The 21,293-nt window shown below is 40.7% G+C and overlaps 1 protein-coding gene across 1 annotated transcript in view; it reads right to left on the reverse strand.

Moving 5' to 3' along the window:
• The window catches only part of PAPLN (papilin, proteoglycan like sulfated glycoprotein), an 85,069-nt gene that overhangs the window by 8,164 nt on the left and 55,612 nt on the right, over positions 1 to 21,293 (reverse strand). The window contains exons 13-24 of the mRNA XM_039331862.1: positions 18,442 to 18,649; positions 16,815 to 16,991; positions 15,890 to 16,046; positions 13,156 to 13,242; positions 9,893 to 10,157; positions 9,692 to 9,806; positions 9,057 to 9,186; positions 7,396 to 8,023; positions 7,130 to 7,267; positions 6,081 to 6,205; positions 5,120 to 5,258; positions 2,700 to 2,837 (exon numbers count right to left, since the gene is read on the reverse strand). Coding sequence (XP_039187796.1) covers positions 2,700 to 2,837; positions 5,120 to 5,258; positions 6,081 to 6,205; positions 7,130 to 7,267; positions 7,396 to 8,023; positions 9,057 to 9,186; positions 9,692 to 9,806; positions 9,893 to 10,157; positions 13,156 to 13,242; positions 15,890 to 16,046; positions 16,815 to 16,991; positions 18,442 to 18,649 — 2,307 coding nt within the window. The remainder of the gene's footprint in view (positions 1 to 2,699; positions 2,838 to 5,119; positions 5,259 to 6,080; positions 6,206 to 7,129; positions 7,268 to 7,395; positions 8,024 to 9,056; positions 9,187 to 9,691; positions 9,807 to 9,892; positions 10,158 to 13,155; positions 13,243 to 15,889; positions 16,047 to 16,814; positions 16,992 to 18,441; positions 18,650 to 21,293) is intronic.

Below are 21,293 nucleotides of genomic sequence, written 5' to 3' on the forward strand. Positions count from 1 at the left end.
CGATCCTGTTTTTATCAGCAGCCGCATGAAAAAGTGCTGCTGAGTTTTGTCCAAACCAGTCCCTTAGATTTTGAAGCCACAATGTTCTTCTTCTGCCTGGACCTCGTTTGCCTTCAATCTTTCCCTGGAGGATTAAATGGAGTATTTTTCTGGGCGTCGCATCACATGTCCGAAATATTCTAATTTTCATTTTTTAATTGTTTTGATTATTTCCCTTGGCTTTCCCAGGCGGCTTATCACCCCCTCATTTCTGATCTTGAGTCCTAGATACTGATCATTACATTATGCTGTGTTCCAACCACCCTGATCATGTTTAGCAAAGTTCATTGACAAAAAAGGAGGGAAAGGCTGTCTGCTTGGGTTTTCCCAGATTTTTTTTTAACATGGTGCATTTCAGGCCATCTTACTCAGCCTTCTTTGACTGGAGCTATTTCATCTTTGTGATATGTTCTACTAAATATAGGACAGTACAGGAGGAAAATAATAATAATAATAATAATAATAATAATAATAATAATAATAATAATAATAATAATACAAGCACCTGCAACATAACACCCCAGACTTAACAATTGTCGATAAGAAAGACAAAAAAGTCTGGATAGTGGACGTGGCAGTGCCTGGAGACAGCAGAATAGACGAGAAAGAACTGGAGAAGATAACAAAATACAAAGACCTACAAATAGAAATAGAAAGACTGTGGCAAAGCAAGCAAGGGTAGTACCAATAGTAATAGGCTCCTTGGGTGCAATCCCAAAACAACTGGAGCACCACTTGAACAACATTGGCATTGACAAATTCGCTATTAGTCAATTGCAAAAGGCGGCCTTACTAGGAACTGCTTCCATCCTGCGACGATACCTGTAATACCATCAAACATCCACACCTGCCTATCCCAGGTCCTGGGTAAGGACTCGATAGGTAGACAAAATGCCAAATCCAGTCTGAACATCTGGCTGACTGTGCGATGACCCGTAATAATAATAATAATAATAATAATAATAATAATAATAATAATAATAATAATAATAATAATAAAAAGTTGGAAGGGACGTTGGAGGTCATTTAGTCCAACCCCCTGCTCAGGCAGGAAACTCTATACCATTTCAGACAAATGGCTGTCCAGTCTCTTCTTTAAAACTTCCAGTGTTGGAGCATTCACCGCTTCTGGAGGCAGGTTGTTCCACTAGTTAATTGTTCTAACTGTCAGGAAGTTTCTCCTTAGTTCTAAGTTGCTTCTCTCCTTGATTAGTTTCCATCCGTTGCTTTTTGTCCTGCCCTCAGGCGCTTTGGAGAATAGCTTGACTACCTCTTCTTTGTGGCAGCCCCTGAGATATTGGAACACTGCTATCATGTTCCCCCCTCGTCCTTCGTTAAACTAGACATAGCCAATTCCAGCAACCGTTCCTTACATGTTTTAGCCTCCAGTCCCCTAATTATCTTTATTGCTCTTCTCTGTACTCTTTATAAATGGTATGAAAAAGGTGTGGTTGATTGGGTTATGACTGCTTATTCGGAGAGCCTTCAAAGATATTGTATGATAATGCAAAACAAGAGGGAGATCTGACTATCGCAGCACCTCCATGGTCCTGCGATCATGTAGGAGCTCAGTGCCCAATTTGCAATTAGAGTGTCAGAGTGAGATGTGATCACAATTTCCAACATTCTCTGCCAGTTTTCCACAAGTAAAGTAATAGGGAAGCCAGCAGGAAGTTGGAAGTTACTCCTGCTGCTTTTTTGCCTACTTGTGATCCTTAGTACCTCCCAGTGGCATTCTGTTGTGGCACCCACACATCTACCTAAACTTGGTAGAGTCTGTTTGTGGCACACCTGCCTCCTATGGCACCGGCCCACAGCACCCACCCTGACCCTCCTATGGCACCCTGCCCCATGCTCCGCATGCATCGTGCATCTCTCCCCAATTCGTGGCAGAAATCACCAGCTTGATTACCTGGGACTTCTGTCTCTTCCCACTTAATGACCCACATGATCCTAGAATTATGATGGATAAGTAATGTGCTCATGGAACCTTATGACCATGTTGCTTAGCTGTAGAAATTCTGCTCCTAAATGTTATTGTAACCCAAGAGCTACCTGTAACAAAATGGACTCTATTTGCTCAACTCATTCAGTTACACAAAACCAAGGTTAAGGGTCAATAGGTATTATGTGAACACAGACTAACTGATTTTGTTAAGCACGTTATATGAAGTCAGCTGCTGTGCATTAAACAGTTACAGAGACTTCTAGCTCAAGAAAAATAGCAGGTTATCACAAAAGGTTATACAGAAATTCAGGTGGAAATGATGACCAGAAAAAGGTAAGGAAGTAGGAGAAAAAAATGCAGGAAAATATGAATAGGAAAAAAAGGCCTACTGAAATATGAAAGCATGGCTATAGAGCAGTGTTTCTCAACGTTGACAATTTTAAGGCATGTGGACTTCAATTCCCAGAATTCCACAGCCAGCATTGCTGGCTGTGGAATTCTGGGAGTTGAAGTCCACATGCCTTAAAATTGTCAAGGTTGAGAAACACTGCTGTAGAGTAATACAGAGAAGGAAGTGTCCTAAGGGAAAAACAGAAAGGGAAAATTTGCACACACTTAATTTACCTACTTTATTGGAGGCATTGAACTTTTGCACACACTTAGTACAAAGGCAGCAAAATGAGAGAGTAACATTGTCAAAGATATAACTTGCCTGGCAGATGAAATAGGACGACCATCCTTCTGCCATTCAATGGTTAAAGAGGGGGAAGCGTCTACGCGACAAGGCAGTCGGACTTGTTCACCAATGCTAGCATCAACTATCGAAGGCTCATTCTTATACATTTTTAACCTGCAAAGTAGATGCATAAAATGTTTTTTTTTTAAAGGATCAGAATTCCTTCTTTGATTTTAATCACTCTTTTCAGCAAGTGCCGGGGGATTTCCTTGTCAATCTGTGACCAAGTTGGCTGAAGGCCAGGTTTGCCATTGGCAAAAGATGGTATCTCAGGCCAAGGTAAAATAATTCCAGAGCAGTTTCTGCCTCTGCATAGTTTCCTGTATTTTTGAGAAAATTTCTGGCGGATAAATTGGTAGAAGTGATGCCTGGGACACAAGTGGAGAACAACAAATAGTGAATCTGCTGAGTATATGTCCAAGGATTTGTGATTCCTACTGGCTCAGCAGTTGGCAACCTTGGCTAGATCAGTCTTTGCCCAACTTGGGCTGCTGAACTAATTACAACCTTATCTGAGAAATGTGGACTTTAAGATAAGATGAGATGAGATAACTTTTATTGCCATTTTTACTCTGAGCACATTGGCACACATTAAAAATGAAATTCTGTTGCCTGTTCTCAAAAGAAAGTGTGTGTGTGTGTGTATGTGTGTATGGCTGACAAAGAGGGGAGGAGAGCCGGTGGCCTGGTGGTTAATACAACTGCCTAGCATGTAGGCTGCCTAGCTTTGAATCCTATAAAGGGTTTGGTTAGCTGATGAGAGCAAAATGAGCAAAATGTGTGTGTGTGTGTGTGTGTGTGTGTGTGTGTGTGTGTGTATAAATATATACATATATACATATATGCACACACATACACGTTTATACACACACATATATACATATAATATACATATATGTATATACATATAACATGTATACACATATATTAATCACTGTCCATTTTGAATATATAGCAGAAAGAGGAAACTTGAGAGTTCACAAGGTTCACAAGGTTGAATACTGAAAATGGTGTATAAATTTGATAAATTAAATTTATCTATATTATATAATTGAACTTTCACTCTTTTCTCCTTTCACCATGATTTGAACCTAAATGGACCATTACAGAGATTCCTCTTTAGCCAGTGTGCAGCTCTCTCTTAACCCTTTACAAAATGTAGGCTTGTATAAATACATCCCTGTTAACTGTTCCCTTGGCTACAGGCCCAGATAATGCTGTTAGCCACAAGAATCCCATGTAACAGAATGTACTCCTTATAATTTATCTGGCTGTGTGTGATGTTTTCAGCAAGAATTTCAACAAGATCATGCAACTGTCTGGGGACCTACATCAGTCAATTAATCCAGATACAGCAGGTTAGGAGGTTGACTCCTAACCTGTAAGCAAGAATAAAGAATAACGTAACTGAATACTTATGACACATGATTGCAAAACAAATGACTCCCATTCCCTTTGATAATGTTCTATGCATGCACTCTAGTTTTTGACTGGAGAATTATTTCCAATTATTGAAGCTAGTAGCAATGGCTAGAGATGGGTCAGGGATCAATGACTAGAACTGGGAATAGCAGATTACCTATTCCATTTTTATACTTTCTTCTGGGCGGATTTCTTTGCAGAAGATGGCGTAAGAGTTACCCTTGTCTCTGAAATGACGTACTTATGCTCAACCCCATTGTCATACTGAGCCCTTTAAAAAAAAGATGAGTTGCTAAAGATAAACTCTTATAGTTCATCATCTGTCTCAATGCAGCATTTCTTAGTCCTTTTTAATGGAGCAACATTCTAGAAAGTGACTCACGGTTGTTAATGAGATGATGCCCACCTACACGAGAAGCAATTTTGAGCTGATGCATGTGAACCTGGGCTGCAAGCTGGCCACTGAGTTTTATTACAAAACTGCCCAGTGATCAGTGAAAACAAACTATTTGACTAATTGCTTGCCTGTACACCTTGTTTTGCTAGAATTTGTTTCCTGCAGTATGGTTTTATTTCTATAATGAATATTTATTAAAGACAATAATTAATTTCTTAATGATTGTTTCCTCCTCCTCAAGGAGCCAAGCAAAATACAGAAAACTGCCTAAGGCATAAAATGATTTCATTAAAACACTTTGATATCAAGGGTTGCTTAAATTAAGTCCCTTGGGGTTCTTTCGGTTGCTTGATCAGGTCCAACCAGTGAAAAGAAAAAAAAAAACTTCTAAAAAAAAATAGGTTAAAGTTGCTCCAGATTCTGTGTTGTAGGGCTGATTTCTAAGCATTAAGATTAGATACAATAGCACTATGATTAAATAGCCAGCTCTTGTTTGATCAGCTTCCAAACACATCTCTAAAAAGCACACAGCACAATATGTGGAACATGAGCTGCTCTGAGAAGTTGAAAGATATACCTATATGTTATTTGAGGATGTAGAGAAGAAACATGTGACCGCCCATCATTAGTTCCTGTGCCAAAGATTCTGTGCTGGGGATTTTGATCATGAGTAAGTTGATGCCGTCTTCCCTGGGTGAGCGTAGATTGAGGGATTTCTAGACAAAGAAATAGGACAAAGACGCCATCAGGATTGGACTTTCAGAAATCTTTGGGGGCTGACAAAGGGATGGGTCTTTCCAGGGTTTGTTTGGCTAGCTAGGAGGTTTTCCTTGTACCACCTAATGAGAAGGAAGGAAGGACTCACTGGAGAAGGGCCTAATGCTGGGAAAGATTGAGGGCAATAGAAGAAGGGGACGACAGAGAATGAGATGGCTGCATGGAGTCACTGAAGCAGTAGGTGTGAACTTATTTATTTTATTTATTTATTTATGAGACTTATATACTGCTTTAAGTGCAAGCACTCTCTAAGCGGTGTACACCAGTAAGCAATGTATATATATATATATATATATATATATATATACATTGCCCCCAACAATCTGGGTCCTCATTTTACCTACCCCGGAAGGATGGAAGGCTGAGTCAACCTTGAGCCGGTGAGATTTGAACCGCTGACCTGCTGAACACAGTCAGCTAACGTGGCCTGCAGTACTGCACTCTAACTGCTGCGCCACCTCGGCTCATTAAACTTAACTTAAATAGACTCCAGAAGATGGTAGAGGACAGGAAGACCTGGAGGAATGTTGTCCATGGGGTCGTGATGGGTCGGACATGACTTCGCAATTAACAACAACAACAAGTTTCCCATAAGATGGAGGAGAGCTTTCCAAGCATTGGAACCACAGAGCAGGATAAAGATAGCATATGTTTTGTACTCTGAGGCAATTTAGAAAGGATATTATTTTCCATTGATGGAAAAAAAAAGTAGAATGACCTGCTGCTTTATGGATGTTTTGAGTAACAAAAGAATAAATAACCTTTGATCAGCAGCTCAATCTGTCTGCGTTCCGCTCTCCCGTTTGAAATTATGCAGGTGTAGATCCCCGCATCCTCAGTCCTGAGATGGCTAATCACCAGGGAGCTGTCAGACTGGTAGGTATGCCTACAGGGGAAGAAAATTAAAGGAGTGTCAAATATGGTAGACTGGAAATTACACCAACTCAGTGACAGTCACTGACATAATCAATTGACATAGAATGACATAGTCATTGACAGGGTCAAATGCATATTAATAGTAGTTATTCTACTATTAGAGTATGGGAATAAGAGCAAGTGAGTGATGCTAAAAATGAATGGCTGGCAGGTTTCTTACTGGCTATGTGAAGACAGTGAAATACAGGTAGTCCTCAACTTATGACCACAATTGAGCCCAAAATTTCTGTTGCTAAGTGAGAATTTGTTTAGAGAGTTTCGTCTCATTTTATGACCTTTCTTGCCACCGTTGTTAAGCGAATCACTGCAGTTGTTAAGTTAGTAAGATGGGTTGTTAAGTGAATCTGGCTTCCCCATTGAGTTTGCTTGTCAGAAGGTCGCCAAAGGTGACCACATGACTTTGGGACACTGCAACCATCGTAAATGCATGCCAGTTGCCAAGCGTCTGACTTTTGTCACCATGGGGATTCTGCAACGGTTGTAAGTGTGAAAAATGGTCATAAGTCACTTTTTTCCAGTGCCGTTGTAACTTCAAACAGTTTACTAAACCAGTGTTTCCCAAACTTGACAATTTTAAGGCATGTGGACTTCAACTCCCAGAATTCCACAGCCAGCGTTGCTGGCTGTGGAATTCTGGGAGTTGAAGTCCTCATGCCTTAAAATTGTCAAGTTTGGGAAACACTGTACTAAACAAACTGTTACAAGTCAAAGACTACCTGTAATGCAGCAATGAAAACATGCATGTGAAGCTCACTGAAGTTCACACCATGATCAGAGGTTGTAGGTTTAGACATTGACAATTTCAAATGTGAAGCCTATGACCTCAAAGTTCCATTCACAGGGCATATGAGGTGGATCCAGGGATCAGACCTACCTATCAGATGAGATCGGCTGTCCATCTTTCTGCCACTCAACTCTAGATAAGTGTGAATTGTCTGTCTTACAGAGAAGACGAATGCTTTGTCCTAGGCCTGCCTCCACCGCAGAAGACTCTGATCCATCCAAAAAGATTCTGAAAGTTTCCCCCAAAATGGATATGCATAGTGGGTTAGATAGGAACTTGTATGAAGCATGATTCTAAAAAATTAGCAAGACATCCTCACTATTTCTGTGGGAAACCATGCTAATGCAAATACGTACCTGTTCAGAGAATATTGAAAAGTAGAACCTTGTGGGATTTGATACCCAAATCTTCTCTGTGTTAGCCCATCTGTTCCAGATTCCCTCCTCCACTCTTCACGTTGTGTGGTCTGGCCATTCACAGTCAGCTGCTTCTCTGACTGTCTGGAAATCACAGTCTCACTCAAACCACGCATATGGTCTTCTGTGCCCCTTTTAATTTCATCAAGAGTACTTGAGTGATGAGAACTTTCTGGCTGGTTTCCTAGCAAGCTAGTTCCTTGTTCAGATTCAGGTAAGGCATCTTGATTGGAGGAAGTCCTATCACTATGACCTTCATTTCCTGTTCTGTGACTTATAGTTCTTCCAAATTGTTGTGGTTTTACCTCTGTATTCCCTTCTTGCAGTTGAGAACTAGAATGGATGTTAGGACTTGCGACATGATGGTGAATACTCCCATAGCTTCTTCCCATTGATCCGTGGCAGGTTTTCATGCATTCTTCTTCAGTAGCAAAGTTGTTCTTATTCCCATGACAACTTCCGTACCAAAATCGATTGCATTTTCCAACATCGCTTACAAAATACCAACGTATTGTCCAATCTGTGCAGGAACCATGGGCACTGGGTAACAGACACTGGACAGGATAAGCTAGCAACAAAGGCCAGAAGAGAAATGATATTTGTATATTGTTTATTTATCATGCTATCAACTTCTTTGGCTTCCTCTATTGTACTTTTTCCCATGCCTGCATGAATCTGCTTCCCCTAAAACAGTAATTCCTCACTTGGCAATCCCTAGATGTGTGGACTTCAAATCCCAGAATTCCACAGCCAGCATCACCATTGATGAGAATTCCAGGAGTTGAAGTTCTCACCCTGGGAAATTGCCAAGGTTGGGAATCAATATACAAAAAGGAATTGTGTGATATGTATGTATGCAAGTGATTTCATCTGGGAGCCTGAACAGGTTTTACTTCAAACAGAAACGTATTGGTGAATCTTTCTTATGAAGACCCTTGGAATGTACAAATTCTGTAAAATCTGACTACAAAAGCACAAAATATTTTTCTATGCAAGAAATATAGACAACAGAATTAAGATATAATGATATTTATATATTTCAGGTCGAACTCTGACAGGTCTTTTTAAATCAGATTTTTGATTGTATAGTACAGTGATGGCAAACCTTTTAGAGACCGAGTGCCCAAACTGCAGCCCAAAACCCACTTATGCATTGTCGGGTGACGAGCGGGTGTGGCCCATTGGGTGGGTGTGGCCCATAGGGTGGGCGTGGCTGCAGTGGTAACAGCAGACTGGGTGGGACTAAAAAGTTCAATCAATCAATTCCAACTTTGCAAGATCTTTTTTTCCCCGCGAGAAGTTGAAATTGACTGATTGATTGAACCTTTTGTTTTGTACATGGCGGCGGAGGTCTAAAGCGAAAAGGTTTTATAAAACCCAGTTGAAGGCCTAGGACTGGGGCGACGGTGCGTGTGCCCACAGAGAGGGCTCTGAATGCCACCACTGGTATAGTACATAGTCCACATTCAGTGACCACACTGAGCAAATTATTCAAAGTTAGGATGGCTCTGAATGAGGGGACTTACAACCATTCCTCATAGTTGTGGTGGTTGCTAGGTGAAATACCAGGTACCTCATTTCAAAAACCAAACGTCACTTACATTGGCTGAGTCTTGTGGGACATCCTTCCCCTTGAGGCCCTAAAGCAGAGGCAATGTTGTCATAGCAACAACCATACATAGAACCTCGGCATTCCTCTGTTGGCACCTGCTGGGCCAGAACTTGGCTTGCCTTAGAGAAAACCAGATGTTACTCAGATTATACTATTCAACAATGTTTATTGATTCAACTGAATCAATCCCAGAAAGAGTTCATAATTCAGTTACATTTTTTCTTACAGAATCAAATACCAAAAAGCTACACTGCTAATTTTAATGGGATGAATGGAAATAGCCCATTATACCCTGTGAAAGACAGCAAAACACACTTGATAATATTTTACTCTATCTTAGCAAGACTTGGAGGAATTGTCTGCAGAAATAGAAAAATCATAGAATTGTGGAGTTGGAAGGAAAGCTACCTTCTCTAGCTTTTCATCTGGAGGGGCAGAAGAACCAATGAACTTTTGAACCTAATTCAGTTTGCAGATATCTATGGAAGCATCAAATTTATCAAGAGGACACAGGAAAACAGCACTGATTTTGGATAAATGCAGTCATTGTATATGGGATAGCTAAGGGGAAATAACTATATTCCAACATGTCTTCTAGAAGGTGTAGAAGTTTCCATCACTTACTGTTGGAGTGGGAGTAACAAGATTTCTGCTTATGTAAACATCACTGTAGTATTGTGTGCACCCTTCTTGATTAGGTCCATGGGAACGTGATACTCCATCAGGGCAGCATCCATATCTGGGGGGGAAAAACAGTAACATGTTCAAAACAACCCAATATATCAGCTTCACCTGTAAATTGCTCATTTAATGAGCTAGTCCTACCTGCTCAGATGGCAAGAATCAAGTGGGCAACCTTGGCCAAAGGGACCTGCTGCAGCAGTGCGACCATCTGAACAACAGCCATGAGGAGTATGGTTGCAGTCTTGATCATTACCGTCACCATTTGGATAAGAATGGGACCGACGGGACACAGAAGAGTCTGAGTAAGAATCCCCTCCAAGAGGTAAGAAATTGGAGCGAGGACTCTCATTTGGCTGGACCTGGCGATGAGTAGAGCCAGCTTGGATTATTCTTTCATGTCTAGAAACTGAAAAATATAGGAGGAAAATCCTTTGGACCTTTCAAGGAAAACATAATGTAATGCTATATAACTTGTAATCATATTTCACTAGGGCAAACTCTTACTAGAGGTGTTGTGTAGTAGTGAGATCCACACAGGTTTCTCTATTTTTTTTTACCCCAATATCCCTGCACCTTCCCTCAACCCACCACATTCATTCTTGCTCACCTGAAGTAGATCACCTGTACTTACAAGGCTTATCACTTAATGTCGCACTCAATCATTATGCAGAAAGTCTGAAAATAAGTAATCTAGCACAATACACCCCCAAATTAGAGTAATTATCTCTACTATCAGTTGTTAGAAATGAAGAGGAGTATGATAGCCCTTTATTAGACTAACAAATGTTATTAAGATGCATACCTTTTGGTGGCCACTCCATGCATCTAATAAAGTGAGCTATAACTCATGAAAAATCTATACCTTTTAATCAAATTTGTTAGTCTGATAAAGTGCTACCAGACTCCTCCTGATTTTGGGCTACCAAAGACCAACATGGTTCTCCTACAATATCAATTGCAAAACTGGGTCTGTCCATTTGACAGTAAAACAAAACTAACCTATGTAAAATAATGATTTTCATTTGTTTGTTTGTTTGTTTGTTTATGACATCATTAGGATCATAGTTGAGGATCCTTAATTGTACATACATATAACCTGAAAAAAACCTCAGGGAAATGGAAATGGTCCAAAAACTTAGCTAGCAACTTCCAAGGCAAGATTATTAATATTGAGCAAACTCCTTGCTTCATTCACAGAACTTAGGAAGGAGACAAAAGACAATACCTTTCAGTGGTAACCTCTTACATTTTCTCATTATTTTTCCCCTTCACACAGAACAAATCTTTGAGGAGCAAAAATGGGAATAAACACCCAAAGCGTCTGATGGATGGACTGGTTGCCTGGAAGCACGTAGCTTCTCTTAGTTTATTTCTAGGAATCCAGGAAGATTACTTTGCAGCTGTGCAGTGCTACAGTTATCAGACAGGGGGGTAATAATAAAGGGGGAGCAAGAAGAACCAGGATCTTAATGGGAGGATTAGAATCAAGAGAGTAAAGCAGCGTGCTATTAATTTTTCAAACTTACATACTTTCCTGCCCATGATATGTATGAAAAAAAATAACAGGCATGGGAAAACAAAAGAGCTTAGTTCCACTTTATATTACTGCGTAGTAAGGTTTGGCATACAGATTTGAAACCTGAACACATTAGGGAATATTGTGGGAGAAGGAGAAAGAAAAGTTTTCTTCTTCTTTTTTTCACCTGAAACTTATCCTTCTTCTTTTTCCAGAAATCTAAAAGAATATTAAAGATTCTTTTTCCTAGCTGGCTGGACTCTTGAATTCAAAAGGCCATTTATACCAGAATGGGACAACTCGCCGCAGCCAATTCACCATAAGACAACTCACTGTGGGCTAATTCAACAATTCAATTCAATTACTTAAAATAGTTAAAAAAATATTTTAATGTTCTCATTCACATTTCATTTTGTCCCCCCCTCCCTTGCCATTCTTTGTTAAGGATTTTGTTCCACTATTTCTATGATATTACTGTAACTCTTGTCCTGCAGCAAGTTGTCTTGTGGCAAATTGTCCCTTGGTGAGTTGGCTGCAGTGAGTTGGCCACAACAAGTTGGCCATAGTGAGTTGGCCATGGTGAGTTGGCTACGCGAGTTGGCTGTAGTAGACTCCATTTATACTGGGGCTAAATGTGAAGACTGTCCACAACAACACATTGTGGACAGTCTTCATTTGAATTATGCCCAGTATGCACAGGATATAGAATGAATGCCATTTCTTTTCTTATTTTATACTCATTTAACATGAAAGAAGACTGAGCATGGTCAGATTTCAGAATTTTGTATTCTCTTTGCCTCTTATAGTTTCCTATTGAATATCATTATGAGGAAACATGAAGTGTGGAACTGAAGCAAAAAGTGCAAGCTTGGGTGAACGCCAAGTGAAAACCAGCCATATTGGCTGATCCCTCCCCACCCACAAAAAAAAAGCTAAATAGAGGTTGACCTTAATTAATACTTGGATAGCCAACCACCAAAAAATCCAGAGCTGTAGTCTAGCCCAAGAAATACTAATACTATCCCAGAAGAAGACAATGGCAATTCACTTACAAGTCAAGAATCTATAAGTGTCTACTGCCCTAGGAGTCAAGGCTGGCTAATAAAGTCTTTAGATAAAATTGGCATATTCAATCAAAGCCCAACAGGATTTCCTACTTTTCAGGAAACCTGTAAAGTACCAAAAGACACATGATTTAAGGACCAAGTACAGGTAGGATAGAATTGCCTGAGAAAATACTAGTATCTTTAAATTAGGAATTGGAAATACTGACAGGCAAGGCTTGCCCCATGCCTTCTGCAAAACCATAAATGATTCTTAGAGTCTACTCAGGAAACACTAGTTGTGACATACAATTAGTTAACAAAGCATTTTAAATTTATCCTTCAGGTTCGTTGAAGACTTGAGGCAAGTCCTAAGTTGGATCTCCAGTGAGGAGATTATTAGAATTGGTGGGTTATCCATAAGCACCAATCTCTCCCTGAGCATATTGTAGGCTCCAGGTTATTTGTTGTATGTCTGTGTTATTGGCAAGTCACCGTGACCACCATTTTGTGTATAGGAAGCTCCTTTCTCCCACACAGTCATAACATGTGCTACAACTTCCAAATGTGCACACTGGTTCCAACTGGATTAGTGACTAAGAGTGGAAGCAGATATCAATTTATCTCCCCATCTTCATAGTCACGTCATCTTTGCTTTCTGTCACTGTCACTGAGAAAAGCAGGAAAATGAAGGCAGTGCTAGTGGGTCCAAAGCCTTTTCCCTAGAGAACTATAGCCTGAACTGCAAGACTTCCATTTCCTTAAAAATGGGAAAGGGGAACATGTTGAAAAGCTACTCAGAGAAAAGCAAAATAACACTGGTTGAAGGAAGGGCATTTCCAAACCTTCAGTGCCTTGGTCAGGATGGTAGCGGGTCAATAATGTCCGACGGCTGGTATTGAACCCTGTGATGTCTTGCATACTGGGAACCTCTGCAGGAATAGGAATACATATAGTGCATTATGCTGTATAAAAAATAAATTCTCTACTCCCACACCCATCAATTAAAGGGAATCTAAGGACGTATTTTGTTGTGTAGTGGTAAAATGGCACTTCAAAATAGACGGAAATAAAGCTCCATTAGAAAACACAAGGGAAAAGTTCTACAGACTTTAATACCCAGAGTGTACATTGGAAAATATTAATATCCCTTAAGAAAGAGGCAAAAGAAAAGGAGAGTAAGTTAAAACTTAATAGAAAAGTGCATAAAAAATTCCCATTTGACCCTCCAATACCCCATTAATATCCCTGCCAAAACTCCCAAAGTGTGTGGACCCATTTTTTTTTTATAGTTTTGGGGAAAATTTAAAGGATGAAATGAGTTTCTTAATTTTCCTAGACTTTCCTGGTCTTATTTGATTTCAATGGCCTTTGATACTATTGATTGTGTTATCTTTATGGACTATTTCCAAGGGTTGGGAGTAGGAGGCAGTAGTACTGTGGTTTTTCTTTCCCTTGAGAAGACTCCAGATAGCATTGGTGGGGTGGAGAATTCAGCCTAAGATCCCTGCTTTGCATAGTTCCCCAGGGTTTAACACTTTGTGCTCTTCTTTAGTATCCACATCAGCGGTTCTCAACCTGTGGGTCGCAACCCCATTTGGGGTCGAGCGACCATTTCATGGGGGTCGCCAAACAACGTGATCCGCCATTTTTTTCTGGGGCAGCGCATGGGGGGCGCCGCCGCGCATACACGCTGCGCAGGGGCGGCGCATGGGGGTGGCACCGCCCATGGGTGCTGCACAGGGGGCGGTGCATGGGGGCGGCGCTGCGCATGCACGCTGTGCAGGGGGCACCGCCACGCGGGGTGGCGCATGGGGGCGCTGCCATGCATGCGTGCTGCATAGGGGGCGGCACCGCGCATGCACACCACGCAGGGGCGGCACTGTGCATGCGCACCACGCAAGGGGCGGCACCGCACATGCGCTTCGTGCAGGGGCAGCACCGCGCATGCGCACCGCCTGCTAAATACCGGGGTTGCCGTATAAAAAGGTTGAGAACCACTGATCTACATGAAGTAGCTAGGTGAAGTAATCTAACGGCATGGGGCCAGATATCATCAATATGTGGATGTTACTCAGTTGAGTATCTCTTTCCTGGCCAATCAAATAATACTGCTGAGCTTCTTCTCAGGTTATTAGGATATGGATGGAGAGGTACAAGTTTAAGCTCAACTTTAGAAAGATCCAGTAGCTATGGATTCAAGGACCCTGTGTTTTCAGGGATTTCCCATTTCTAATTCTTGATGAGAGAATTACTTAATTTGTTGTAGGGGTTAAGATAACCGGCCATAAACTGGGAGACTATGAGTGTTAATTCTACCTAGGCACAAAGCTAACTTGATGACCTTGAGCCAGTCACTCTTTCTCAGTCCTAGGAGGATGGCAATGACCTGTCACCTCTGCTTTCTAGTTTGATTATTTTTTTATTTGCAGCAGTAATGAGCTTTAAACTGATAGTTATTATTTCTTTTTCTTCTTGTTTTTCAAGGTATTCAGCTAGAGCTGACACAGTAATTGAGGGATTTATACATGAAATAAATATACATAAAAATGGATAGTCATAAAATCTTCCAAACTGGGCTGATTTTTATTTTTTGGAGTGGTTTTAAAGCACCAAATGGACACCTTATGTTTTAGTAAATCTCCAAGCATTTCTTTTGTCCTTTAAATTCTCCAAAACTTAAGAAAAAAGTAGAGTAGAGAAACCTAGCACCACCAACTCTAATATTACCACAGTGTCATGTTGTTTGGTCACGTCAAGCCCCTTTCAGCTCCCACCCAACCAGGGCACCAACTGGAAGCATGGATCACAGGACAAAATAAGTTGTCAAATACTCCTTTAAAAATCAGCAGCACTGATTTTTTTTAAAAAAATAATTGATTCTGAATAGCTTGATATTGATAGCAAGTAACCAATCTGATACTAATTTCTGTGGAATAATACTATTGGGAAGTTTCAATGAGAAGACAACGAACTCCCTCCCAAAAAACTACTTTCAACAATAACATAACAACAAACCAATTATTTTTTTCAGTGCTTTCTAGATTTTCTAGAAATCACAGATTTTTGTTGTGACCCAAGAAAATCATAATTCAGTACTAAAGAACATATTTTTGGATATTAAAAAGTCTAAGGTTTAATCTTAGCATTTTTATGTGGAAAAACAAAACATAAATCAAGTCACATTGTGACCTGAATGAGCCCTCTGTGTTTAATCCCCACAAAACACAAATCATAAAAATATGTTATCTCTTACAGCAATCCTAGAATTAATTTACTGGCTGGTAAGGTCCAATCTACTAAGGCAGAAGTTTACTCATTTTTTGCTAACCTCATTTATTCTAATATGCATCGCATCATCCCCTTTTTTTTACAAATCAGTAATCAAACATAGGACATGAAGAATACTGAGTCATCAATGCAACATTTCTGTAATGGATGTTTCATAGAGGTATAATTTAACATGTATAAAACGGAAAAGCCTACCAGTTACACTATATGACGGTGGGATTCCTATCTGTTCCTACATCCCAGATGCCTTGGAAGTAGATGCTGAGACTACCACCACTTTGCACTTACGTTGAGGCAGATGACAAGGTTGTGTATTGCAGCTCCCAAGCATGGTTGGTATCTGTGGCTGTATCTCTTGGCAAATCTCATGACTGTAGAATTTGGAATCACCATCAGCACAGATGACTTGGCGGGTTCGGATACCAGAACCACAGCTTTTGGAGCACTTGATCAAAAAATGGTAAAGATTAAAACAATGGATAATCAGAGGAGAAGCAAAGAATCACCAAAGGGCCAGAGGCCTTGTGGGTGAAGTGTCAAGGAACAAGTCTGCAAATGCTACTTGGGGGTTTTCCAGTCTGAAACCCTCCAGTCTTCCTGCAGCCATTCTAACTTGGAATTCTGAAAATCCCAAAAACCCAACCTCATCAGAATCATGGCAAATCCAGGGAAAGAAACTGGTAAAGAACAAAGAGCTGGTAGGAATAGTTATTTCCAGGTCAGTTAGTAGGACTGATAAATAAGGCCCAGGAATTCTGCAGGCAATTGTTCTTTGAGGCAATTACAACTAAGGCACTTTACAGTTTCATTTCCAGAAAGTAAGATCATGTGAGTATCACCATCCTGTCCCAGAAAGCAACTGATTAAAATATCTATGCTGTCACCATGCCCTAGCTTTGTGCTAGGGGTTATTCAGGTTGGTGTCCTCCTTCTTGTGGTTATTTTCATTATCCCAGGAGATCAACAAATATGGTGTGGATGCAAATGGGTCTTTGTAAGAATGTGAAAGAGGAAGCAGGGACGGGACAAAAACTGGATTAGTCCTCTAGGACAGGGGTTCTCAACCTTGGCAACTTTAAGACTTGTGGACTTCAACTCCCAGAATTCCTCAGCCAGCTTTGCTGGCTGAGGAATTCTGGGAGTTGAAGTCCACAAGTCTTAAAGTTGTCAAGGTTGAGAACCCCTGCTCTAGGGAAATGTGTGTCATACTCACCAGTCCCCAGTCTCCAATATGCCAGCCAACCTCTTGTATACAATTCTCCCCGATGCAGGGCTGGGTGTGCGGAGGTTTTCGTTCTCTTGAGCAAGCAGCATCTAGAATCTGAGGGCCCTGTTCAGACTGGCAGCTTACAGTCCGGGTTTGAATACCTTCACCACAGCTTACTGAACACTGTAAAAAAAAATTATCTGCTCGTGGCATGACATACATCTCTATCGCTGATGTTGATTTGTTCTGCATATTCTACAGTCTGAATGAAGATCTCTTCAGTGTTCAGGTTTTCAACGTTTCACTGAAATGCTATGGCATTCAGGCATGTGGGCAGTTCCAGAGATTTTGCCATGGGGTTTGACTTCTTTTGAATGTGAACTGCAATTGTGGCTTGTTATTTTATTTTATAAATAAAATTTATTAAAGTTTATAAATTTATAAATATTTTATAAGTTGTAAGACGCATCCATTTTTTTAGAATTTGTTCCCCTTCTCTTTTTCTGATTTTTATCATTTAAAAAAAATCCCCATTTTTTGGTATATTTAGTCTTTTGTGTACATTTTGTAATTTTTCTAATTTTAAATACATGCTTTAAACATGATCATAATCAGTTAAATGATATTCAAATATTTATGTACTTTATTTATATATTTTTATTTATTTGTTATATTTATAACCTATTTTTCCTCTAGGAGGCCTATACGGTGATCTTTCCTCTGCACAAAAACAATCTTGCAAGGTAATACAGAGTGAGATGGTGGACATATAAATCTAATCAATCAATCAATCAAATTGGGCTGAGAGGAACTGATATGTCTAAGATTATACTGAGCTTCCATATCTATGGTAGATTTGAACTTGCCCCCTCCCCATGATCCTAGATCAGTGGTGGCGAACCTATGGCACGAGTGCCAGAGACGGCACTTGGAGCCTTCTCTGTGGGCACGCATGCCATCGCCCCAGCCCCTTCCTCACCAGCAGCCCCCCTGTGAGGCCTGTGTGAAGCAGTGCAGCCAAGTACATGGCAGTTGGGGAGCAGAAGATGCTGCGGAGCGCGGGCGGAGGGCATGGCCACCATGGCATTGCAGGGCCATTTGGGAGATCTGAGGGCGGGCACTGAGTCTCTAAAAGGTTCGCCATCACTGTCCTAGATGAACACCTGAACTACCAGTCCACATCTGTATTTAATCTCACTCTGTACTTGTGGTACAGGCGCACACAAAGTTATGATGAGCCCCAATGTTAGACAATGCTGTCGTATTACAGGTAGTCCTTGTTTAGCAACTGCTCACATTTGGAACTGTGATGAAAAAGTAACTTTATAACCAAACCTTGTTTTTATGATCTTTGCAAGTCTATAAAACAAAGCTGAAAAAAGAGAATTAGCACAATCACAGTTTTACTCTGTGACCTCTTCACTTAATGTCTGAGTTGCCAATCCCAAATGTCACCATTAAATGAGGACTACCTGTATTTCCAATGGTTTACTGAGTACCACAATCATAAAAAGCAAATCAGGGTGCCCCAAGGGTGCCCTGGGGCTAGATGATCTTTTTCTTCCCAAGGCACAGAGGAAGCTGGGCCAATCCTGCCTCAGTATAGATATTGTACATAGAGGAAAAAGCTCACCTCAGACCAAAGACTTGTAACCCATGTGGCACACCGCTGCAGGTTGCAAGGCTGCGTACTGCGTGGTTTCTCTGTTAAGGAGGCGCATTCGGTATCATCCACAGCATCCTGAAAATTATGTCCATTGTACGTGGCACAGTAAACTGAACGGCTTTGAATGCCCCCTCCGCAGGTGGCAGAGCACTGGCTCCAGTCACCAGTTTTCCAGCTAAAAACAAATTTAAAAAAAAAACAACTCTCAAGAAACCAAAAAGCCACTAGTATCCCGGAACAAAACGTTCTCACAATTAGTTCCTGGGATGAGCTTTTTTTGATCACAGCTTTTATCCAGGTAATAAGGGTTAGGAAAAAGACGCCTGAAATATGGGAATTAACACAGTCATATTAAAAGCCAGGAATTCTAAATTTCTAACAGCATTAAAAATAACAGGGGTGCCAATCTAAGGAAAGGAAGTAGATGAAAGGAATCAAAAAGACAATTTGAGGTGAAGTATTAATAGGTGCCTCAAAGATGGAACGGTTTAGAAAGGGAGGAAGTCTTTCTCCAGGAGAGAGTAGTAGAATGTCACTATTTTAAGGGATTGCAGCACCAAGAGTTATATTAAGACAAACCCCAGATTCTACATGAGGAATACCATTACCGTATGATCTCTCTATATCAGTGTTTCTCAACCTTGACAATTTTAAGGCACATGGACTTCAACTCCCAGAATTCCACAGCCAGCATTGCTGGCTGTGGAATTCTGGGAGTTGAAGTCCACATGCCTTAAAATTGTCAAGGTTGAGAAACACTGCTCTATATTATGCAGATGCTATGCACATTTTAAAAAAAATATTACATGCATTTTGCCTCTGCAGGGTCGCAATGTCTTTCCCACCATCAAAAAGTAGCTGGAGAAAATTTTATTTTCAGATAAAAATGTGCCTATGAAAAATTTTGCACATTTATACCCAACACTACTTGCATCAATGTGGTCTAGGGCATTTGGGATGGAGGGCTGATCTTTGTGAGATCTCCAGGGTCTAGCCTGGGGCTATGCTTTGAATAAAATATGAATTAATCAGATCTCGATATTCTTGGATGCTCCTGAAACATGCTTCACTCTGTACATGCATTGACACAAAACTCCACTTTTAACTTGACTTTTCTAAATTTGGGAGAAGCTTCGCCCGACGCTGCAAACAGGAGTAGCAAGGACCACAGTTGGAAGGCTGGGCTTTAATCAAAATTCCAGACAGTCAAACGCCAGCTCAAGCTGTCGTTTCCAACAGAAACTGCACAAATAACCTCAACTATCTTGGCACAGCATACAGACCAATAGGAGGCTCAGTGGAGAGTGACTATGGGAGTGGAGCATGGCATCTCAGAGGAAGTCCTTTTCTAAAAATAACTTCGCTGACAGGAGGCTAATCTAGGCAGCTCCTTCAATAGGACTAGAGAAGGAAGCAGACTGCAAAAAAGGATCAGTGTCTTAAAAAATAAATTCAGCCTTATATTCCAAGAGGAATTTTACTACTTGCTGCCTTTTATAGTTACGTATTATTTTAGGTTGCTGGGGAACAATATTCAGTGTAAGAAAATAAATTTCCTTCCATTCCCTGCAAACGGTATTGTCTTTCTCACTCCTGTGATCATTGCCATGATATATAGCTCTTTTCAGCCCTTAGTGGTCCCTTTCATAAAAAACATATTTTTGCTTCTCCAAACAGTATTTGTAATTATTCTCACTTCCCTCCAACCCCCGTGAGGTGATCACCCTATCTTCAGTTGGCTCCAGTTGTTAAAAAAAAAAAAGATAGGCAGCCAACTTCTTGTTTTTCCCCGTTCTTCCCTTGCTCATCTTTTTGGGCAAAACAATTAAGCCCCAATTGGTCATTGCTCAGGGGAAGTGCCAGCCATGCTTCAAAACAACTCTGGAGAAATGGGGATGGTGGCAAGCTGCAATGGGATCTTGCCAATTACAAGATGAGAAAAATGAAGCTGGGACTTGGACAAGGTGGAGGTTCCCATCAATGAGAAATCGACTGCCCGATCTCGACAGGATTTCCTTTGGAGGAGGAGCCAAGCTGATTGTTAATTGGCTCGCTTTCCATGTCCTTCATGAAGGATCAGAGAGGTAGAGATGGGCAACAACCATTTTATGTGCAAGGAGCAAAATGGAGAGAAAAGCCAATTTCCCCTACAAAAAATGAAAAAAAAATTGCTTAAATAGACTAATGATAGAAAAAACTATTCAGACCAAATCTCAAAGCTTTCATAATTAGGGCTACATTCAAGAGGAAACCCTGGCAACCAGCCCGTGGGCTGTGCTGCCCCGATTCATTCTGTTTTATGCCATTCATTCTCAGACTGCAAGATGGTGAACAAATAAGCAGCACTTGTAGCAAGAATAAAGCCAGGGTTGGATCACTAGATGGGACAATAGGAGTCACTTCACTCTAGTGAAAGAAAGCCATGGAAATCAATATCAGAAACAAAATGGCACTGCATTGTCAGGGGAGCCCAGAGAGATAACGGAGTCAACTTTCTCTAACTGGGAGCAATGGTGGTGAGGAAGATGAAGATCCATTAAAAAGGAAGATATGTGTTATGGAGTTGCTTTGGGTCAGATTCTTGGTGGAATTCCAGAAATCTAGAGTTGTCATGTACAAATTAAACCAACCTTTCTCAACCAAACCTGCTTCCAACTTATGAATCTCATTGGAAAAAAATAGCTGGGGTGGATTATGCATCAAAAGAAGAGCAAAGGGTACATAATGCTTTCCCAATATTCCCCTGCCCTAAATTACCAAACATCTTCCTCATCCAATCAAGCAACCATGTGGCGGATCCACATTTTAATGGCTTGCTA

This window comes from Crotalus tigris, unplaced genomic scaffold (assembly GCF_016545835.1).
Source record: "Crotalus tigris isolate CLP2741 ecotype Arizona unplaced genomic scaffold, ASM1654583v1 scf7180000017545.3456711, whole genome shotgun sequence".
In the NCBI taxonomy this organism is placed as follows: Eukaryota; Metazoa; Chordata; class Lepidosauria; order Squamata; family Viperidae; genus Crotalus; species Crotalus tigris.